Genomic DNA, 20579 nt, shown 5'->3' on the forward strand with positions numbered 1-20579 from the left:
TATTAATATAATTAAAAATAAAAAAGGTAAGAAGTGCTAGTGTCCTCCAACGCTGTGGGCTGGAAGCAGTGTTTCCCTGACATCCCTGTGACAGGAGCCCAGGACTCCTGCTCGCTTGGTGAGAACAGACACGGATGTTACCAGCATCCACATTCCTCACCCAAGCGAGTATTAACGGTCCCCTGGAAAAATCGCAGCCCGGAAGTTGGGGAGAGCGAGCTTAAAAAACCTGCTTAGACGGCTACAGGTGTTTACTGTAAAAGTCACTCTGAACGGGGAAACTGCTAAATAGGGCCTCGTACTTGCTCCAGCTGCTAGAACTGGCCCAGGACCCGCAGGCTGCCACCTGCACAGTCACACGCGCCCGCTGAGCCAGGCCCACGTCGCGGCCACAGCCCTGCCCCCTGAACTCTGCAAGTTCATGGAAACAAAACAGACACAAAACGCCGTGCAAAACAACCTGTCTGTGCTCCGCCTGGAAACAACCCAAGGGGGGAACACAAATTAAACAGAATTGGCTGTGAGTTGACGACGGCTGCAACCAGGTGAGGGGAGCACAGCGGTTCACTGTATTATTCTGTTTCTCTACTTTCTCCACCTAAAAAGGAAAACTTCTCTGAGGAGGTAAGGTCCGGCCTGTAGTTTCACACTCTTCCAGCAGCCCCGTGGGACAGGCAGCCAGCAGGTGAGAGCAATGAGACAGGAACACAGCGAGGCCTCAGCTCAGACGAGTCCAGACAGCACCGGATGACCCGCTGTACCCCAGTTCCCAGGCCTCGCCACACTCCCAGCTCCTGCACAGACGAAGACAGCGATGACGCCCAGGACCCAGCGGGGGGCCGGGTGCCCCCGGCAAGGCGTGGCCTCCCCCTCGCCTTCCCAGCCGAGCACCCTCCCGCCTCGTGCTCCTGACTGCCCTCTGTCCCGGCCGGCTCTGCCCCAGTGCACACGTGGACGACGGTCACCTCTCGGCCACACATGTCACTGGTCCTGCAAAACTCCGGGAGCACCGCAGCCTGCAGCCTCGGAACCGACAGGCTAGGATCCTGGATTCACGAACCCGCTGCCTGATGTCAGTGCTGCCCACGTACCACTGGGCAAGTGAGGAAAGCTTCCCGGGAGCAAAGGCCCTGTTCTGGAACGCTCTGAGGAAACGGAGCTCACCAGGCCCGTCCGCAGCGGTGGAGGGCCCACTCCAGCTGCAAACATCAGGATGAGTCATAAGTCGAGCCACAAGCATGGCTGGGGGGATGGACGAGAGCTGGGCGTGTGAGGGTCCAGTGTCGAACTGCCCGCCTGTGCCAGGTGGCCTCCAGCGCACACCTGCTGGGGGGTCAGAGGGCTCCCCTCCAGGCAGGGAGCAGGAAGGTCTGGGAAGCCACCCTCAGCAAGGATGGGGCAGCCTCGGGCCTCCCACTAGGAGAACCCACGGGAACGGCACCCAGCGTCAGCATCCCCACCGCCAGGCAGCGAGGAGGCAGCTGGCGACAGCAGTCAAGCCACTGCATCCCACCCTATTCCTCCGGGACAGAAAACCCTCAAAACTGAGACAAATCATCAGATGACAACACTGTACGACCAAGGCTGAGATGTCTGGTGCGACGCCTGCCTCATTCTCGAGACTTCCAGCCCACAGATGAAACGCCCAAGTCCGCAGGGGACACAAGCGCAGCACCAGGCCGCTCACCCCGTCCTGCTCCTGCCCCGTCCCCACAGCCACTGGGAACCCTGCTTCCACCAGGTGCCTCTGCGCATGGCCAGGTCCTCCCTCCCCTGCAGTCAACGTCCGCCTCTCCCGGACCAGACCCACTGGCCACACACACAGTACGGTCTGCCCTCTAACCCGTGAGCCACCTCCAGCCAGCCCCGACCCTTCTGCTCCTCTTTAAGGAAAGAGTCCTTGAAAGAACAGTCAGGAGCCTCCGGTCTCCAGTGTCTCATGCCCACAGGCCCCTCCGCCAGCTCCAGGTGGGCATCCACCACCCAGAGCGCACAGCAGCTCTGGTCAAGGCCACCAGCACTCACCGCCTTGTCAAAGCCAGTGGCAATGCCATCCTCACCCTCCCCTCCCCTGAGAGTGGCCAAGACCTTCATCTCCAGGATGGTCCCTGACACAAGAGGTGCCATCTCCACATGCTGCCTAAGAGGCCATTCAAACCCCCAAACCCCGTCTCAGAGCACGGGCCCTTGCAAAGTCAGCTCATACCATCTAACTCACAGCCTACCGAGAGGGAGAAAAAGCGGAAAATGGTTCCAACTACTTACTGCACCGTGCACGACTGGGCCCTGTCATCCTCTGCCCTCACCTGCGTGCCCTCTCCCACAAGCTCGCTCAGCTCCAGCCACAGGCCCTTCTTTCCATCCCTCGCACATGACGAACTCATTCCTGCCTCAGGGCCTTTGCAAATGCTGCTCTCCCTGCCTGGAGCTTCGTTCCCCAGACCCCCACATGGCTGCCTCTTCACCAGCACTCGGGCCTCAGCCCACAGGTCCCCTCCTCGGAACACCCTTCCTACCACCCTTCCTGAGTGGAGGAGCGCCTCTCCCCTCCTCTGTTGCTCAGGAGGCTGATGCCGCTTTTGGTTAAACGCCAGTGGCACAAGGGCCAGGCCTACTGCCTTGTCCACTCTTACCTCCCGGGCCTGGGGCAGGGCCTGGCCACGGTCAGAGGCCCACGTCCCACTGGGGCGTCCCAGGGAGTGGACGGAGGGAGACAGACATGCCTCAGGGACCCCCGGGTCGAGGCCAGCCCCTCCTCTGGGTGTCAATCACCTTGGCCTCCTGTCACCACACTCCACAGTCTGTTTTACAGTTCACTGTCGCCGCTCCGTGGGGACTGGGCTCGACCTTGACCTTGACCGCCTCCCCATCCCGAGCCTCCCAGGGGGCCGGCAAAGCAAGGCCGGGAGAGTCGAAGCTGACTAAAGGACGGACGCGGCAGGGGACGCAGCCCCTGGCCCACTCACCCAGAAGACGATGTTGTAACTGAAGAGCAGGTACTTGTACCAGCAGCTGACCTCGGCGCTGGAGTATCGGTAATAGTGCATCTTCCGAGACGCGGCACCTGCGGGGAAGAGTGGGGTGAGACCGCCGCTCGCCAGGCACCCGCCCCACTGGTGCCGAGGGGAGGGCACAGGCACGGCTCGCCAGATGCCGGTTCCGGGTCGCTGCTGTGTCCCCGCACGGCCCCGGCACAGGTTCCTCCCCACGCCAGCTGCAGGCGGGCTCACGTCTGGCTAAGCCGGCTTCCCAGACAGCAGGACAAGAACTGCCCTAGAAAGGGAGCTGCTCAAGCACCTCCCAAACACCAGCGCGCCTGCCTGGACCCTCCCAGACACCATCTCCGCCCCCTCCTCTGGGTGTGGACCTCTCCACGCTAGGTGCAGGGAGGTCACGCGCCTCGCCCAAGGTCAGGACAGAAACAACAGGGCCCAGGGTCTGAACCGGAAGGCGGCTCCACATCCACGCTCCTTCCACCCACCGCCACCCGCGCCCAGCAGCAGGGGAGGAGGGCACCAAACGCAGCAATGGGCCTGGACCATGGAGGGCCACGCGAGGGAGGAGGCAGGAAAGGACGGCGGTGCAGGCTGTGCTCACGCGCCGGCCGCGTAAGCGTGGAGAACGCAGAGCCGACGGCAGGAGAAGGGGCGCCGAGTGTGTCCTCCGAGGGGCACCCAGCTGCCTCAGCACTGCCTCCCCCATCCACCCCGGGCTCCCCGGGCCTCACCCCACGGAGACCCACGAACCCTCGGGAGCAACTCTGCTTTCACAGACGTCAAGGTCCAAACCCACACCTGCCGGTCTCAACAAGCAGGACGTGACCCGAGCCCTCACTCCCGGGAACGTCAATACTCGGGGCGACGCCAGCCGGATCCACACCAGGGAACGGCCAGGAAGCCACGCTGACCCCCCACGGCACGGGGGCCGCGCTCAGACGCCCACCCTCACACGCCTGCCACACAGCCCCGAGCACGCGCACAGCATCACCCCACGTGTGGGGGCCAGGATAACCAGTGAGGCCCGGGCGGGGGCCCAGTGACGCTTCTTCCCCGTCCCACCACAGGAGAGGGAAGGGTGAAGGCGCACCTCCCAGTCCTCCTCACCCACTCGTCCTGCCCCCACGGGAAGACGGGGCTCTCACTGGCCAGCGAGGCTGGGGACCTCGAGCGTCCCTGCCTGGCCGTCGTCACCTAAGGGGTGGCAGAAAGGCTGCCCTCGCCCGTGGGCTGCGCTCTGCTGCGGCCCGTGGGCGGAGAAGCAGGTCCCGAGCTTCAGCGTCACCAGGCGATTCCAGTCTCCAGAGGCTCAGCCCCGAGGAAAGTGGAGGAGGAGACGGGAAGGCCAGGCCCCAGCCTAGCCACATCCTCCCACAGCCCCATGGCCTTAGGTCCGGGGGCACAGGGCCAACACTGAGCTGCTGAGGTCCAGCCCACCGCATTCAGAACCTCAAGGAAGGGAAACATTGACGAGTGCCCGAGCCGCCAACCTGAGGAGTTCCCCGCGTTTCCAGAGAACCCCAAGAAGGCAATTAAGGCAGTGGGGCTGAGACCAGAGAGCAGAGCTGACGCAAATTCAGCCAAAATGGCTCCAGAGTGACCGTGTTCCCCGACAACTCGCTTTGCTTGCTAAATGGAGCCACATCACAGGACATTAAAACCGAGCTCTGTCATCTAACACATTCAACCAACACCGAGACCATTCACCCTAAGACGCACACACAGCACCCCGGCTTCCTCACAGAAGACAGACCAGCTTCTCACGAGCACTAATTAACTACCACCGCGGCCGAGAGGCAGCACCAAAAGCCACTGTGCTTATGCACAGAAAACAGTTAGAAAAATTTAATTGCAACACCTCAAACTGTCTCAACCCCAAAACTTATTAAAAGAGAACAGAGCATTTACACAGCAAAGAGGAGACATGTGCTTGTCAAAACATCGACTTCTCAAAACAAGGGGAGAGTTAGTTGTGTAACGGTGTTGAGATAGCTGGTTAGCAATCGATCTGAGAGGAACCAAATTTCTAGAAGCCAAAATGGCTCTGAATGTTAAAGACACGAGGACAGAGTCAGGACGACGTGATCTCCTTCACTTGGAGCCAAACAGGAAAAAACAATCCAAAGGACAGAAATATCAACACGAGACACATAAAAAGTCTTAAAATTCCCATACAATTAAAGTAACACTGAAGTAAAAAAGGAAAACACGAACGAGAAGTTACCTGCAGCTACCGCGATCAGGACAAAGGGGAAACACCGACGATTCGAAAGATTCACATATCATAAGATGACTCCAGTTTCAGACAAATAGACAACGGATACGGACGTCATACTGAAAGGGGAGGACAACACAATTCACAGATGAAAAAATACTCCACGCCACTGGAAAGGAAACTTTCAGTCCAGAGATGCCATTTTACACCTTTTAATTTAACATAATCAGCACGGCTGGGCCGTTGATGGCAGCCCATGGTGGGCCACGCGGCACACGTCGCAGGCAGCACAGTGAACAGTCACTGCCCTTTCGTAGGCAGTACAGCCACAGACACTCAGAACAAAACAAAACAAAGGTCAAACCCTTAATCCAACAAGCTCACGACTAAGCATTTGCCTCAAGAAAATAAAGCAGCAGCAGAAGAACATGGATTAAGTGTGAAATCCGAATATCAGGGTTTGCAATTACGGAACACTCTGTAAGTATGTGGTTAAAGGCCAAAATGGAATATAAAGCATGAAAATGGTTGCATGGAGGGGTGGACTTATCGGTGATTTTCTAAAAAGGTTCCAGGGTAGGGGCCGGCCTGGTGGCGCAGTGGTTAAGTTCACACATTACGCTTCTCGGTGGCCCGGGGTTCACCAGTTTGGATCCTGGGTGTGGACATGGCACTGCTTGGCAAAAGCCATGCTGTGTTAGGCATCTCACATATGAAGTAGAAGAAGATGGGGCATGGATGTTCAGCTCAGGGCCAGCCTTCCTCAGCAAAAAAAAAAAAAAAAAAAAGAGGATTAGCAGTAGTTAGCTCCGGGCTAATCTTCCCCCTCCCAAAAGAAAAAAAGTTCCAGGGTAGCACTCCCATGACCGCCTGTGTATTATAAATGGAAACTGAGGCCACGGCTGGTGGGGAGCCTGCTCCCAGCTGAGGGTGCTGGACCCCATGTGTGACCTCTACTGTCCACAGGGTCACCATCCTCAGGGCTTGTCTACCTTCAGACTGCACTATCCTGTAAGATCCCTTCCTCCTCCCTCGCCCTTGCCCCCGCTTTTCAACTAAACTGTAGCAGATGCTCAACCATAAGACATGTAAACAACGCACAAGCGTGAAAAGGGAACTGGGGACGAGAAACCACAAAACGATGGCGCTCCAGTCTTTCACCACAGCCCACAGGAAGAAACACACCTCAACACGATCAACCCCACGCACACCCGCCAGCACCACGGAGCTGCAAGAAACAGGACGTGGCCTCGTCACAGGCCACGCACTCCAGAGTTGCCGTTGTTTCAGTCTTCCTCAAAATCAGAATCAGCCACCCTAAAAGCTGAGCCGAGGAAACGGCTGAGTCGAGACCCCGGGCCACCCCTCCACCCTCCCCAGGGAGGCTCGCCTTCTAGCTGAGTCCCGAAGGTTTACACCAGCTCTCTCAAATTCTTGCGCGCCACGTGCTTGTATTACTAGTCCCTGGTTCCCCAGTTTCAAGTGCTCTCTATCCCCTTCCTCCCCTGAAGACGAGACTATGACTCTTTCTACCCCCCCAAACTGCCCCCGCTCCTTTCCCCTGTCTGCCCTCCAATTTGCAGGCACACGCCGCATGAGGACATCCTGGTCGCTGACAGACCGCACGCCCGGCGGGGGCCCCCTAAGATTAGAACCGTAGGCCGGGTGTGTCCTGGCTGCACCGGCTGGGTGGGCGTGAGCACACTCTGATGTCCACACGATGACGACATCACCAGCCACGGATTTCTCAGAATGCCGCCCGCAGCTGAGCGGCACAGGGCTGTACTCAAACCACAGCGCCACCGTCACCACGGCCACATGCGCCACGGACGCCAGCGTCACCTTCCTCTCCCTGGGCAGCTTTTTCTTCTCCGGAGTTAGCAATTCTCTCACTTCTGTTGGCTTAGTTTTCTACGAACTTAATCTTCAACCCCGAATTCAATGCCGGCAGTCCCAGTCTCCTCTCAGCAAGTCCATTCACCTCAGATGTCCTATTTCTACTTCTCTTCCGGAAGCATCTCTCCCGCGGCCTCAGTGTGCACAGGTGCACAGACTCCCTCGCCTCCTCTGGGGTACGGCCCACGGGATCCAGTCTCGCTCGCCTCTGTGGAGAAATCCTTCAGGGCAAAAGGCAGGTTTCCCGGACCCTGTATGTCTGAAGAGATCTTCCTTGTACCTGGATTTGGGATAAAAGCTTGGCCGTGTGTGGACGTCTAGGCTGGAATCTGTCTCATGGAGAATGACGGCTCTGCCCTACCGTCTCCCACGCCCCGTGTACCAAAGAACCGGAACCACTCCGGTTCCTGACCTTCGTATGAAACCCGTTTCTCTCTCTGTAAACGCGCAGACCACCCCTTTCTCCCTGCGGACTGAGATCTCCGGGCACTGCTCTGGGTCCACCTTCGTCCACCGGGCCCAACATTTGATGAGCCCTTCCAATATGGAAACCAATATGCTTTTCTTCCAGGAAATTGTTTCTTGATGATTTTCCCACTTACATTTCCTCTGTTCTCTCTCTCTCCAACTCCTGTTAACGAATATGGGAAACCTGGCAGATCCTTTAATTTTCTTACCTCTTCTGCTGTTATCTATTTTCTGGAAGTCTCCTTCAACTTGACCCTCTAATAATTCTATCGCTATTTTTGCTCTGCCCTTATTTTTTAACTCTCAATAATTTTTTGTTTTCTACATGTTCCTTTTTTATAGCATCCTGTTCTTATTTCATGGATACACCCATTTATCCTTTTTTATAGCATCCTGTTCTTATTTCATGGATACAGTATTTCTCTTATCTATCTGAGATGTCTAATTCTTTTCAAAACGTTCTTCTCCCTAAATAGAATATACCTTTCAAGAGGGGTTTTTTTCCTATTTGTTTTGCTTCCTTTCATGTTGGTACTTTCTTCAGACGTCTAGTCCTCCTTGGTAAACCTCATGATTAAGAGCAAATGTCTGGGGCCGGCCCCAGGGCCCAGTGGTTAAGTTCACACGCTCTGCTTTGGCAGCCCAGGGTTTTGCTGGTTCAGATCCTGGGCGCAGACATGGCACCGCTCATCAGGCCATGCTGAGGCAGCGGCCCACATGCCACAACTAGAAGGACCCACAACTATGTACTGGGGGGATTTGGGGAGAAGAAGAGGGAAAAAAAAAGAAGATTGGCAACAGATGTTTAGCTCAGGTGCCAATCTTCAAAAAAGAAGAAAAGAAAAGAGTAAATGCCTAAAAACTAACTGGCAGTGCTGAATCCTCAGAAAAGTGAGTTTCTGTGCAGGGTGACGTGCTGGGAATCCCACTGTCAGCATCTTTAGCTCTTTCCTCTCAGGCTGGTCAGGCTCCCCAGTGAAGTCCCCTTCAATCTCCCGGCTGGAAGGTGAGGGGCTGACTGTCACTGTTGGAGAAGCCAAGTGGGGGCAGGTGGCTGGGGACGGAGGTGGTCTCCGTGTGAACCTCCCACAGCACCTGGAGCCTCCCAGAGCCTTGGCTCTTCCTCCTGCAGAGTGAGTCCCCCACATCCGGTGTGAGAGAATGGAAAATACGCGTTGGTCTCCGTCCAGGTTCCTGGCACAGAGCTCCTAACACGCTCGTAATTTCCTAACTGATAAGAAGGCTGGGGGGGGGTCTCTTGCTCTGACGCCGGTCTTTGACCTCTGCTCCTCACACCCTCGGGATCTCCTGGGGAGTGTCTGTGTTCTAACGAGGGGACTCTGGGTGGGTTCTTGCATGGGGGCGGGTCACCAGAAAGACCAAGCCATGATTAGAAATTGGACTTTTCAGCCACCCCCCTCCGTCCCCCGTTCTCTCAGGAAGGGCTGAACATGCAGTGAAAAATCCCAAAAGGATGGGGTTCAGAGAGAACACGTGGAGGTGCCAGGAGAGGCGTGCACCTCCCTGACCTTGCCTTATGCACCGCTTCCATCTGGATGTGCGTCTGCAACCTTTATCACACCTTTCATAAGAAACCAGCAATCCAGTAAGTCTAACGTTTCTCTGACTTCTGTGAGCCACTCTAGCAAATGGATCGAACCTGAGGAGTGCGCCGTGGGAACCTCGGATTTCACAGCCAGGTGGTCAGCAGCACAGCTAACAGCCTGAGCTTGAGACAGGCGTTGGGGGTGGAGGGGGCAGGCAGTCTTACGGGACTGAAGCCTTAACCTGTGGAACCTGACGCATCAGGATTGAGTTAAATTGCAGGGCACCCAGCTGGTGTCTGAGCATCATTAGTTGGGTGGGGAGCTCCCCCACGTTGAGGCTGAGTTACAGAACACCCATTTATCCCACTGAAGGGGAGAGGCAGTCCCCAAGCCTCGCAGAGGGAAAGGCAACTGGGCATCTAACCACGTTGACCACCCTCACACAGTCTGCAGGCAGCCACCTCTGATGCTCTTTCCCTCCCCCAAAGGATGATAACACACTGATACCAACTCCCACCTTCGAAACTGGGTCGCTTATCCATCTATTCTTGGCTTGCACATTTTTTCCTTGCTGTTGCTTTCTTTCCCATTCTGCCTGTCCTCATAGATTGATTCCTTTTTAAAAACTCCCTTCATCTTAACTTTTGCGCGGTTCTAGGATAAAGTAAAATGAGGTGCATCCACTCAATGCACCATTTTTACCCAGATCTCTAGGAAGGATTCAAGACATTTTTAGTTGCCATCTTTTTACTGAGCAACGTAAAAAAAACAGCAAGTATTATGTATCACCAAATAAAAGAAGGGGCAAAAGAGACTTTGCACATGTAATTAAGGTGACTAATCAATTGACCTTAAAATAGGAAAGTGATCTGAGTGGGTCTAAGGCAAGTGCATACGCCCTTAGAAGCAGAGCCATCTCCCAGCCGCGGGCAGCCGTCAGAGAGGACGCATCTGAGCTGGTGGAGCCACGTGCAAGGATGAGAGATGCTCCAAGAGTTAAGGGGAGCCCTGGCCGACAGTCAGCAGGGGACCAGGCCCTCAGTCCTACAACAGTGAGGAGCTGAAATTCTGCCAACGACCTGAATGAGCTTGAAGTGGTTTCTTCCCCAGGGCCTGCAGACGGGCACGCAGCCTGGCCAGCAACTTGACTGGGGCCACACAGGACCCTAAGCAGGGAAGCCAGCCGAAGTGCGCTGTACCCGGACACCACCAAACGGCCATCTCCTGAGCCAGAACCCCGAGACACCCCCTGGCACCTATGCCCTCATTCCCCAGAGTCAGCCACCCACCAAGATGCAACCTTTGCACCTGGCCTTCGAGGCTCCAGGACCGACACCTGACCCGGGTCACAGGCCCAGCATAGGGAAGGGGAGCCATCTTCCCAAGGGAGCTGGGGGCCTCCTGCACACAGCAGGCCCTGGACACTCCCACCGTCCGAGAAAGGAGTCCTCAGGGCCCTTGAGAGCTGGGGACACACACAGGCCAAAGGGACAGGCGGGTCCTAGAAGTCCAGGAGGGGACAGGCGACATGGAGGGTAATAGGTCTGTGGGAGAAGGAGCCACAGTGACAGGCCAGCGCGGGCTGCCCCACTGCCCAGGGAGTCTCAAAGAGGAGAGACGTGCCTCAGCCCCAAGGCACCGCCACCCCGGGAGGAAGGAGGGCTGACACCCCGGCTCCCCACACTGCTCCCTCAGACTCGCCGTCGGTCAGAAGCGTCTATGTCCTGCTCTAACCCATTCTCCCACCCACTGCCCTGACCCAGGGTCGGCCAGAATCAGCGTGGAATCAGCCACAGTCAGGCAGCCACTCCCCAGCGCCCAGGCCTGGGACCCCTCACCACGAGAAGCACCAGAGTCCCATGGAGTGAGGGTGGGCCCTCTGGCCCTTGGTCACCAGCCCTGGGACAGCCTCCACGCGGAGGTCCAGGAAGCCCAGGCCACCAGCCCGGAGGCGCCCAGGCTCCCCGGCAGCCCCAGTTCTGAGTGCCTGGCTTCCTGTGTGAAACTCTGAACTTGGCACACAGCCTCGTGAGTTTCCACCAGCACAACCCACAACCCAAACCCGCTGCGTACCGGGAGCGCCGGGGGCCTCCTCGCCACCCCGGGAGGGGGCATGTCTGCCCGGTGCTGTCTTCAGAGGGAGGCACGGGTGTGGAAGGGAGGGGGTGCCGGGAGGCCGGCTCTGCAGGAGAAACGCCGGCGGGAACGGAGGTCACCTCGGCCAGAGATTTTCAAACTTAACTATTTTTGTTACTTTTTAAGCTACAGGAGCCTTTGCTCACAGCAGCCCTGACCCAGAAGCCAGCAGGGCGGCGGGCAGAGCGGTCGCCTGTCTTCAGTGGCTCAGGGACGGGGCTCAGGAGGCGCACGCGGGAGAAGGACAATGGCTGACCCGGCCGCCTCCAGACTCCACAGAACATCAGACTCTCTCGGGGGGGCCCTTCCAAATAACGCATGGAGACGGGTCTGCAGGACTGTGACAGGCCCAGAAACACAGTTTAAGAGCCCACAACAGGCAGTTTAAAGGGACCCCCCCCCCCCGCCTCAACATGGGCCAAATCTGGAACAATCTAAGTGCCAAAATAAATAACAGTAATGGGTTTTAGCTCACTGAATAAAATAAGAAGGCCTGAGTCCACTGTAACATGGATAAATAAATGGATAAACAAACAAATGGGGGAGAAGAGAAAGTTCTCTACAGCACAAGGTCAAGTGACAAACGCAGTAGTTAGTCGAATTAAATCATCGCCATTCGCAACTTCGAGAGAAACAACTGCCTGCTAAGGACCATGGGTGGGTCCTGCCCCCATCTGCTGGACACCACAGGCTGGGACACTCACTCCAAGAGCGGACATTTACATCTCCCAGCCCTGGAGGCCGGGAGGCTGAGCAGGGCGCCCCCATGGTAGGCAAGGGCCCTCCTCCTGGTCCTCGGCTGGCACCTCTCACTGTGCCCACACATGGCGGGAGGGGTGGGGGGCTCTGCGGGGTCTTATTAGGGCGCTCATCCTAGTCACCAGGGCTCCACCCTCGTGGACTCACCTCCAGGCACCGTCGGATCAGCATTCGGATTTCAATGTACGAAATTGGGGACGCAACATTCAGACCATAACGGGTCCTAAAACTGGCTGATGTAAGTTGGAGGACAGAGCATGCTCACCTGGGCTGGAGCCTCCCCCACAAACAGCACACGGAAACTCAGGGTGAGAACAGTAGACACCTCCGTAACCCGGGGAGCACTGCTGCCACGGCCAGAATGAGTCAAGGTCCCAGGGGCCCTCCCGGGGTTGCGGGAGGAGACCTCACTACTGTGGCATGCCCGCCAAACAGGCCCATCCTGAACCCAGTTGCAGGCGGATGGAAGCAGCCCAGAGCAAGAGAGAGTCCACAGAATCAGTGGTCTCAAGGTGGAGTCTGTGGCCATTTTCCTTTGGGGAAAAAAAAAAAAAGGAACGAAAACACTGGGACAACAAACAGGCCTGGGTCCCAAACAGAGGTTCAGAGAATGACTCAGCAGGCCCCAGGGAGGCCACCCCGGGGAGGCCCCGGCCCACCCTCAAGGCAGGGCAGTGACCCGCAGCTGCAAGCCCAGCTGCTCAGAAAGCTGGGCCAAAGGAGGCCTGGCACCTTCCTGGCTCCCCAGTGGCTGAGGGCGGAGCTCGGCTCGGGGGCCAGGGGCCCTGGGCATCACGTGGGCCTGTTTCTGGAGACAGAGGTCGACGTGGAGCGTCCACATCCAGCAGCTGCAGCGCACAAGACGTGGTGCCTCTGGGCCCAGTTTACAGTGACATCTCCAACGGGGACAAGGCCCAGGAGGCCAGGTGCTGTCTCGTCCAGACCTCAGGAGGGGTGGATGGGGCCCTGTCCACTCAGACCCTCGACCGAAGGCTGGAGGCCAAGCGCTCCCTAGATTGGCAAGACTGAAGACAATCCACAGGGCAATCCAGCAGCAGACTCGCTCTGCAGTCCCTCGGGGTAAACAGCTTTTGTTGCAGGAGACAAACACCACAGGACCTGCGTCCACACCTGCTTCGTGCGAGCGAGGAGGCGGCCGGGGAGGCCAAGAGCTCAGAGCGAGACCCACGCCAGCTGGGGACTCAGCTCCCTCTCCAAAGACAGAGTTGGGCGGGTGCGAGAGAGCAGGAAGTGGGTACAGGAAGGAGGGGGAGGAGGGAAGCTGGTCAGGAAGCACCCACAGAGCAGACATCTACACGTGGACGCCCAACAGTCTGGAAGGGATGGCTGTGCCCGGAGCCGGGGACACGACACCGCAACCCAGCGTGGCAGCGGGCAGCAGTGTCACGCACAACGGACGCTCCAATGCGGGTTATCGACAGAGCTCTGTCCACTGGGCCCAGACACACACACACAGCAAGCTGCCCCTGCGGGGCTGGCAAGTCACGCTGCAGGCCGCTCCCAAACGCCGCAGATGTTCTGAGTGATAAGCGAGCAAAACACTCTGGGGAGAAATAAACTGCTCCCACAGCTGCGTCTTCAGCGGCCGTTCCGGGAGCTGCTCCAGCTAGATGCAAGATTCGACCTCGTGTCTAATGTAGACCCGAAATGTCCCCGTTGTAGGGGCTGCCTACCCACACCTCCCTCCCCCACCACAAAGAAACTATGTAAGAGAATGCAGAGTTGCACACGTTTACTCCTTTTCCTCCCCTTCTCCATGCCTGGAAGGCACAAAGAGTGCTGCTCTAAGACACTAAAAATCTTTGTATGCAAAGTTGCAGGGTCCCATACAATACAGTGTTTTAACACAGACAACCCACCCTGCTCCAAGGACAGCCGCTCCAAGGACGGCCGGGGTGCGTTCTCCACCCTGCCAGGCGGGGCTCCCGGCCTCCTCCGAGCCACGCAAACAGCCCGGGAGGAGAGGTTCAGAGAGCGGACAAAACAAACAAACAAATAAACAGACATGCCCAGGGAGGGACGCCTGCCGGAGAAAAGTAAGTAAAAGGAAGTGCATTGAAAACATCAAGAGAAAAGCAGCACGGGGCTGGGGAGAGGCAGAGAGGAACAGCTTTTTTTTAAAATGCAAATCAATGGTGGGAAACTGCTGAAAAAGGCACAGGGGAAAGGAATCTGGAAAGTCAGGTCAGTCCCTACAGCAGTGGCCCCCCAGGGCTGCAGCCAAGCCAGGAGCCCCGTCTCCCCGAGCCAGCGCAGGGGCTCACCCAGGCCTGGGCACGAGCTCCTTCCCCGCAGGCACCTCCCCATCCACCAGAGAGCTGGGGCGGGCAGGAATCCCAGCTAAGTCAGGAGACTTCTTCCACTACCAGAAATAAATGTATAGCTCTCCTTCTCGACCATTTATTTGAACTTTGACACATCAAAACAACTCTATACAGAACGCCTTGCTTCTGCAGAAAGCAAACAAGGTTGACAAGCTGAGTCTCATCCTGTCGTCCAGCCGGGCTGGGCGGGGCGAGCGGCGCCAGATGGCCAGGAGGCTCTGGCCGCCCAACCACAAAGGGCTCCGATTACCCCCTCGGCTCTGTGCCCCAAAGACGACCTCGCTGGTAGGCTCGGGGGAGGCGCCCGCAGCTGCCAGCCCAGGCGGCTCTCTCGGTCCCCGGGCCCACCTCCGGGACACCCCAGCGCCCAGGCTACCTGCTGTGAACGCACGCCCAGCGGGCTGCCAGACTCGTAGAAGTCAACGACTCTAAGAAGGGCCAGAGGGCAAGACTGCACAACCACAACACAGGCGGAGGGAGGGGAGGGGAGGGGAGGGGGGGAAGGGAAGGGAGGGGAGGGGAGGGGGAGGGGGGAGAGGAGGGGAGGGGAGGGATGGGGCGGGGTGGGGCTTCTCCAACTTGAAAGTCCTGCACATCACCTGGGAATCCCGTTAAATGCAGGCTGATTCAGCAAGTGTGGGTAAGATCCCCCCACACCGAGAGTCTGCATCTTAACAAGCTCCCGGTGAGGCCAGTGAGGATGTAAGATGCCCAGACACAACAGATGCAACAACACTGAGGGAAGAAACCACCACGAAGGCAAGTCACGGGAGGAATGCCCATCTTCACTGCGTGTCCGTTTCCAGGGACATGAGCTGCTCTCGTAGAGGAACGCCTTAATTCTGGCATCTGTTGGGTATTTTACTGCATCCCCCTGCATCCTCACAGGTTATTTTTATTCCCATCTCACAGCTGGGAAGCTGGTCTCCCTGCCCCTGGGGTATTGTCCAGGCCTCGGGTGAGGTCCAGGCCTCAGGTGACACACGCACGGCAGCAGCACAGCCCAGCAGTGGCACGGAGGCTGATCCCGGAGGCCGACAATAGGAGGAAAGCCCCTGGCACGGGAGGCCCAGGGCAGAGGCTGGCAGGGAAAGGCAGATAACGACCCAAAAGGGATGCCACCGAACAGATGGTTTTGCCCCCTGGAATCACAACAAAATAGAGACCAAATGTAAACCCAGGCCCCAGAGGAGGAAAGGCGACAGGCAGGCACAGCGGCTCCAGGCACCCCTTTGTTTTTACTTAGCCTGGCCTCACCCTGGGAGAGAGCTTTCCTCTCCTTGCCGCAGACTCAATTTCACCCGAGAAGGAAGGCGTCAGATCCAAGAGAAGGGGGCACGGCCCTGAGCACCACAGAGTGCGTCCACGTTGGCGTCGGGTGGCGGGTGTCCAGGGGCAACCAGACATTGTGCAGGCGACCACTGCCACCAAGGCCTCAAGGGCCTGAGGGAGACCTGCCCCAAGGAGAGACCCCATTAGTCCCGTCTTGTCACATTCCTTCCAAAACGTGTTCTGAGTTGGCAACAGAGGTCCAGGGCAGGGACCGACCAGGGAGGCGTCAGCGTCGCAGGACTCAGTCACAGCTGAGAACGTTCCAGAGTCCACCTGAGCGACCCGCCATCGCAGAGACCCCGCCCACGGAAGTGAAGCGCCAGGGCTGCCTCCCCAGCCAGCCTGGAGCACGGAGCGCCTCCATCGCGCCCCTTCCCAACCTCAAGGCCCGGCGGTGCCACAAGCAGCACTCGTGTCAGCGCACCTGCCCGGGAACTCAGCTCTCTGAGTCCCCCACAACGTGCACTGGAACAGGGACACTCACGGGCGGCCCTGTCAGGGGACTGGCCTCCTCATCAGTGACTCGGCTGATGAGTCAGTAAGACGGACGGAGTTTTAAAGGGTGAAAGAAAACACTAAATGCAAAAACAGTAGTGAGCACTCGGGGAGTCCTCACACGCACGACTCGATGTCAAAGGCAGGGGCCAGGGGCAGAGCCGCACCTCCAGGCAGAGGCCAGGGAGCGGCCTCACGGGGTGACACCAGACCCCAGGAAGCTCATTTTGCCCCAAAACTGGGGGAGAAGCGAGGCATTGAGACGTCAAGGGGCGGGAGACGGAGAACAATCCCCACAACCACAGGCTGAAAGCAGCAGCTGCCGTTTGTGCCCACCCACTGCCGCCCACTCAGAGCCCTGTGCACCCGGCCATGGGGAAGGACCGGCCGGACAGCGGTCGCTCTCGGCGGAGGGGCCACTAGTGGCCGGGGGCCAGCACTCCTGAGGCGCCCCGAGCACACTCTCCCCTCCCCACTCCTCTCCACTCCCTCGGGAGCCACACACAGGTGAGACCTCTCATTCCCACTGTACAAGTCACCATTGTTATGATCCCGTAAGAGGGCGACACCCTCTCCAACAGAGAGAAATAGCACCGCTGGGGAGATGGGGGACTGGGGGTGCAGAGGGCTGGGGGTACAAGGGGAGCTGGAGGCTCAGCGGGGGTACTAGGGGTACAGTGAGGGGGCTGGGGGTGCAGCCCGGGATGGGGGGCTCAGCAAGGGGGAGGCTGGGGGCTCAGCATGGGGGGGCTGGGGCTCAGCAGAGGGGCTGGGGGCACAGCGCGGGGCTGGGGTACAGTGGGGGCCCACAGGCCTTGGGCTCAGTGGGAAGCCTCCTGCCGTAGGGCTCCACTGGTGCCGCCCGAGATGCAGCAGCCCAAGATACAGCAGCCAGGGTGCAGAACAAAGGAGCGGCAGCAGCTCGGGCAGCGGGGGAGGCACAGGCTGCCGCCAGCAAGCAGGCTTTTCTGCAGCTGAGCGCTGGAGTGAGGACAGGGCACGCTGGGCCGAGCACGCAGGCACAAAGGACAGGGGGCCTGCAGGACAGCCACCCAGGCACGTGCCTGGCCCCCACCCAAGGGTGCAGCTGGGCGGAGGGCGCAGGCAGACCCACTCCAGAGGCGGCTGGCAGGTGGCTGACAAGAAAAGCGCCGGGCCCAGCTGCTCAGAACTCCTACCCAGGGGCTTCCAGGCACAGCAATGGACTTGAGAGGAGAGGGGGAATCTTCACAGAGGTGCCCACAAGGGCACGCCCCTTGTGACCTCCAGGGATGGGGACCCAGGCTTGGCAGCTCACTCAGCACCAGAGAACACAGAGGCCCTGGAATGGCCGAGGTCGGTGCACCAAAGGGCCTCTATCAAGCACAATGGGCTCCCGCTGCCCGCAACAATGGAGCACTGGCCACCCCCGCTGGCTCCTCTCCCCTCAGGAAAGGCCACAAAGGGAGGCAGCAGGAAACCAGGGCAGAGCCCATGAATGGCTCCACTGTCAGCTCAGGCCCCACCTCCTCAGCCCCACAGGTCAGCCCGCCCTGCCACCCTCCAGCCACAATGGCGACCTCTGTGCTGGGGCCCGGCCCACACAGCAGAGCCTGGGAGGCTCAGGGCTCATGGGGCAACTGGAGCTGCAGGGGCCACAGAGGCGGGGCCGGCATAGGACTCACACCGGCCAGCTCAGGGCCACACCTGCCACCTTGCCATTTAGAGGCTATGTGCCAGCCAGCCTTAACATAACATCTCCTGCCTCCTTCCACGGAGGGGAGGGTCAGGGTCATCTCAGAGGCACAAGGGGGCCACAGGACGGAAAACAGCCAGGACTCCAGGGAGGATCCCCAGAGAAGGCTCCAACATGCACCCTCCATCCCCCACCATCCCAGGAAGGAAGACTCGTGCGAGCTCAGGCCCTGCAAATGCTCTCAAAGGAGGCCGCCTGCTCACGGCCCATCTATTATTTACACCAGGTGCCGGCTACACAGGCTTTTAAAATCACAGGGCAGCAGTGGGGGCCCCAAGCAGCCTGGGGCAGCATGGGCTGACGGGGGCTGCAGAGCAGCAGCAGATGGGGACATCCCGGGCAAGCGACGGTCTAGTGAGGCCGGGATAGGGGGCCAGACCCTCACACCAACCCCTGGAGCCAAGGGAGAACTTGCTCTTCTAGAAGCTGATGCCCAGCCTCCACCTCCCACCCTGCCAAGTGCTGCAAAGCCCTGGGCAGCTGAAACCCACAAACGGGAAGCCCTTCCCCTCCCCAGATCCCATCTGGCTCGGGTGACCCTTCACAATCCTGTATCACACTTGGGGGTGCACAGACCTCAGGGCCCACGGGACACAGCCAAGGCCACAAACAACAGGTGCCACCAAGACGGCACCCAGCTCCCCGACCGCAGCCCCTGCAGCCTCCCCACTGCATCCCCTCCAGTTCTAGTACCCGCCGCCTGGACTCCTGCAGAGCCGTCTCCACCACAGACCAGCGCCCTGTGCACGGCACTCTGCAGTCTGGCTCGCAGAAACAAATACTAAAAGAAACTCGGTGTCCATCGACAGGGGCCAAAGTGAACGGGCTCACCACACAGAAGCACGGGGCCCTACTGAAAGGACGGCCTCACCGTGTGTGCTGGGATGGAGCAGCCCCCAGACGAACTTCAGAGCAGAGCAGTCAGAGCAGAACGGAGCAGAACAGCGTCACGGTGCACCAGCGGGACAAAGAGGAGCGCGAGCTGCTCCGCTGGGCGCCCAGCATCTGCGACGGGGCCTCAGGGGAGCTGAGCTGCAGGGTCGGGAGGGCCGTGCTGACTTCCACTGTGCATCCTTATGTGCTTTTCACCATGGATGCATGTTCTTTAAATAAAGTTAAACCTAAACTGACATTTGAAATCCCTGAAGTTTGTAGCTGGAGGCACAGGAATTTTACCTCTACGTCTCTACTGGCAGTTTGTGGCAGAGGAAGGAGCAGCGGGGAAGGAGGGGAGAGACAATGGAGGAGGAGGGAGTGCCGGCTTCTGGAATACAGTGAGACTCAGGGACTCAGAGGGCTTCCTGCTCACAGCTCCTCCCCACATCCCACAGCAGGAAGTTCCCAGGAAGATCAGAGCACATTCTGACAAAGGCACAGGCAAACGGGGACCACCTGCAGCCAGGCCACTCGGGAGACTACGGACCCCCAGGTGCCGCCCCGTGGTGGCGGGAGGGGACTGAACACAGGCATCCAGGCGTTGGCAGGGACCCTTCCTGGGGCCTCCCAGTCACCAGCGAGGCACAGGTCCTCAAGGCAGGAAGCCATCCCAATTCTAGCAGCTAAAGAAAGCTATTTCAACAGATTTCTAGGCCTGGCCGGACTCCAAGAACAGGCTAAAAACAGTTTCTCCAAAACCCCAATTCCTTAACCACTAAACTCCACGTGCCTTTCAGGAAATGGAAGCAGCAAAGTGGAGCTATAAGATGGGTGTGTGCTTACTCCTCATAAAGGACCCACGTTGTCTAAAAGCTCCCTGTAACTGATGTGACAATAAATACCCTGCATATCTCCTCCCAGTGACCCTCCCCCTAAGGAGCAGAGTAACCATCCCAGTCCTCCTGCTGAGGAACAGGACACAGGCCCCTGAGAGCCTTGATGGCCCCACCACTTGGGGGGCACGGAGCGGTTCAGGAACCGAGCTCTTCCCACCCAGCAGAAGCCCCCACCCCGTGCCCGGCGGCCACCCCAGCACAGAGATGCCCCGGTGCCCTCAAGCCCATATGCCCAGGCCACAGAGAAGGAAGGCTGGAGAGAGGGAGGGTACAGGCTTGGCTCCTCTATCCTGGATGATGCTTCCGGATGACTGCTCGATACCTTAAGGAACACACATGGGACCTCACAACAAGCAGGACCCTGCCGGCACTTGGGGCCTCACCCCTCAGCTGCTGGGAACAAGTTCCTGCCCCTCAGTGGGCCACTCTCGCCCAGAATCCTACTACCCTGTGTCTGTCTGTCTGTCTTCCCACAGAGCCGCTTCAGGACGACCCTGACCCACAGGGGCCCTGCGCCTGGGCCATGCCACCCCTCCTCCGGACCCCTCAGGAATGCGTGCCCCCCCCCACACCGCCTCTTCTGAGACACGCCCCGCAGAACGGATCTGTGCTCACACCACCACTTCTATCTCACAGGAAGCAGCTGGGGTGACAGGAGACAATGACTGTGGCAGGCAGGACGGCCACACAGCCGGGTTCTGTCGCCACCACTGTTCCCTGCAGGGGTGGAAGCGGGCCGTGGGGCTCTCAGGAAGGGGGGAGGGCCCCCAATCACACCCAGCAGGCTCTCGTCACACACCGTTCCCTCTCACAATAGCAGGTGGCCTGGTTCGTAAAAAGCTGGCTGCTGAAACCACAGCAGCCCCAAGAGGAGGAGACACAC

The 20579-nt window shown here is 58.7% G+C and overlaps 1 protein-coding gene across 15 annotated transcripts in view; it reads right to left on the reverse strand.

The window, feature by feature from the left end:
* The window catches only part of TSPAN14 (tetraspanin 14), a 49576-nt gene that overhangs the window by 22092 nt on the left and 6905 nt on the right, over nucleotides 1-20579 (reverse strand). For 6 of the 15 annotated variants that reach the window (XM_070616677.1, XM_070616647.1, XM_070616654.1 and 3 more), the window contains exon 2: nucleotides 2967-3064. In XM_070616677.1, coding sequence (XP_070472778.1) covers nucleotides 2967-3047 — 81 coding nt within the window. In that variant the 5' untranslated portion in view covers nucleotides 3048-3064. Of the gene's footprint in view, nucleotides 1-2966; nucleotides 3065-4086; nucleotides 4322-5220; nucleotides 5970-11195; nucleotides 11362-12164; nucleotides 13355-14302; nucleotides 14510-18795; nucleotides 19216-20579 lie in introns of those variants that run through there. The other 9 variants (XM_070616670.1, XM_070616643.1, XM_070616635.1 and 6 more) reach the window with 9 other exon arrangements.

The sequence above is a fragment of the Equus przewalskii genome, chromosome 1 (assembly GCF_037783145.1).
Source record: "Equus przewalskii isolate Varuska chromosome 1, EquPr2, whole genome shotgun sequence".
NCBI lineage: Eukaryota > Metazoa > Chordata > Mammalia > Perissodactyla > Equidae > Equus > Equus przewalskii.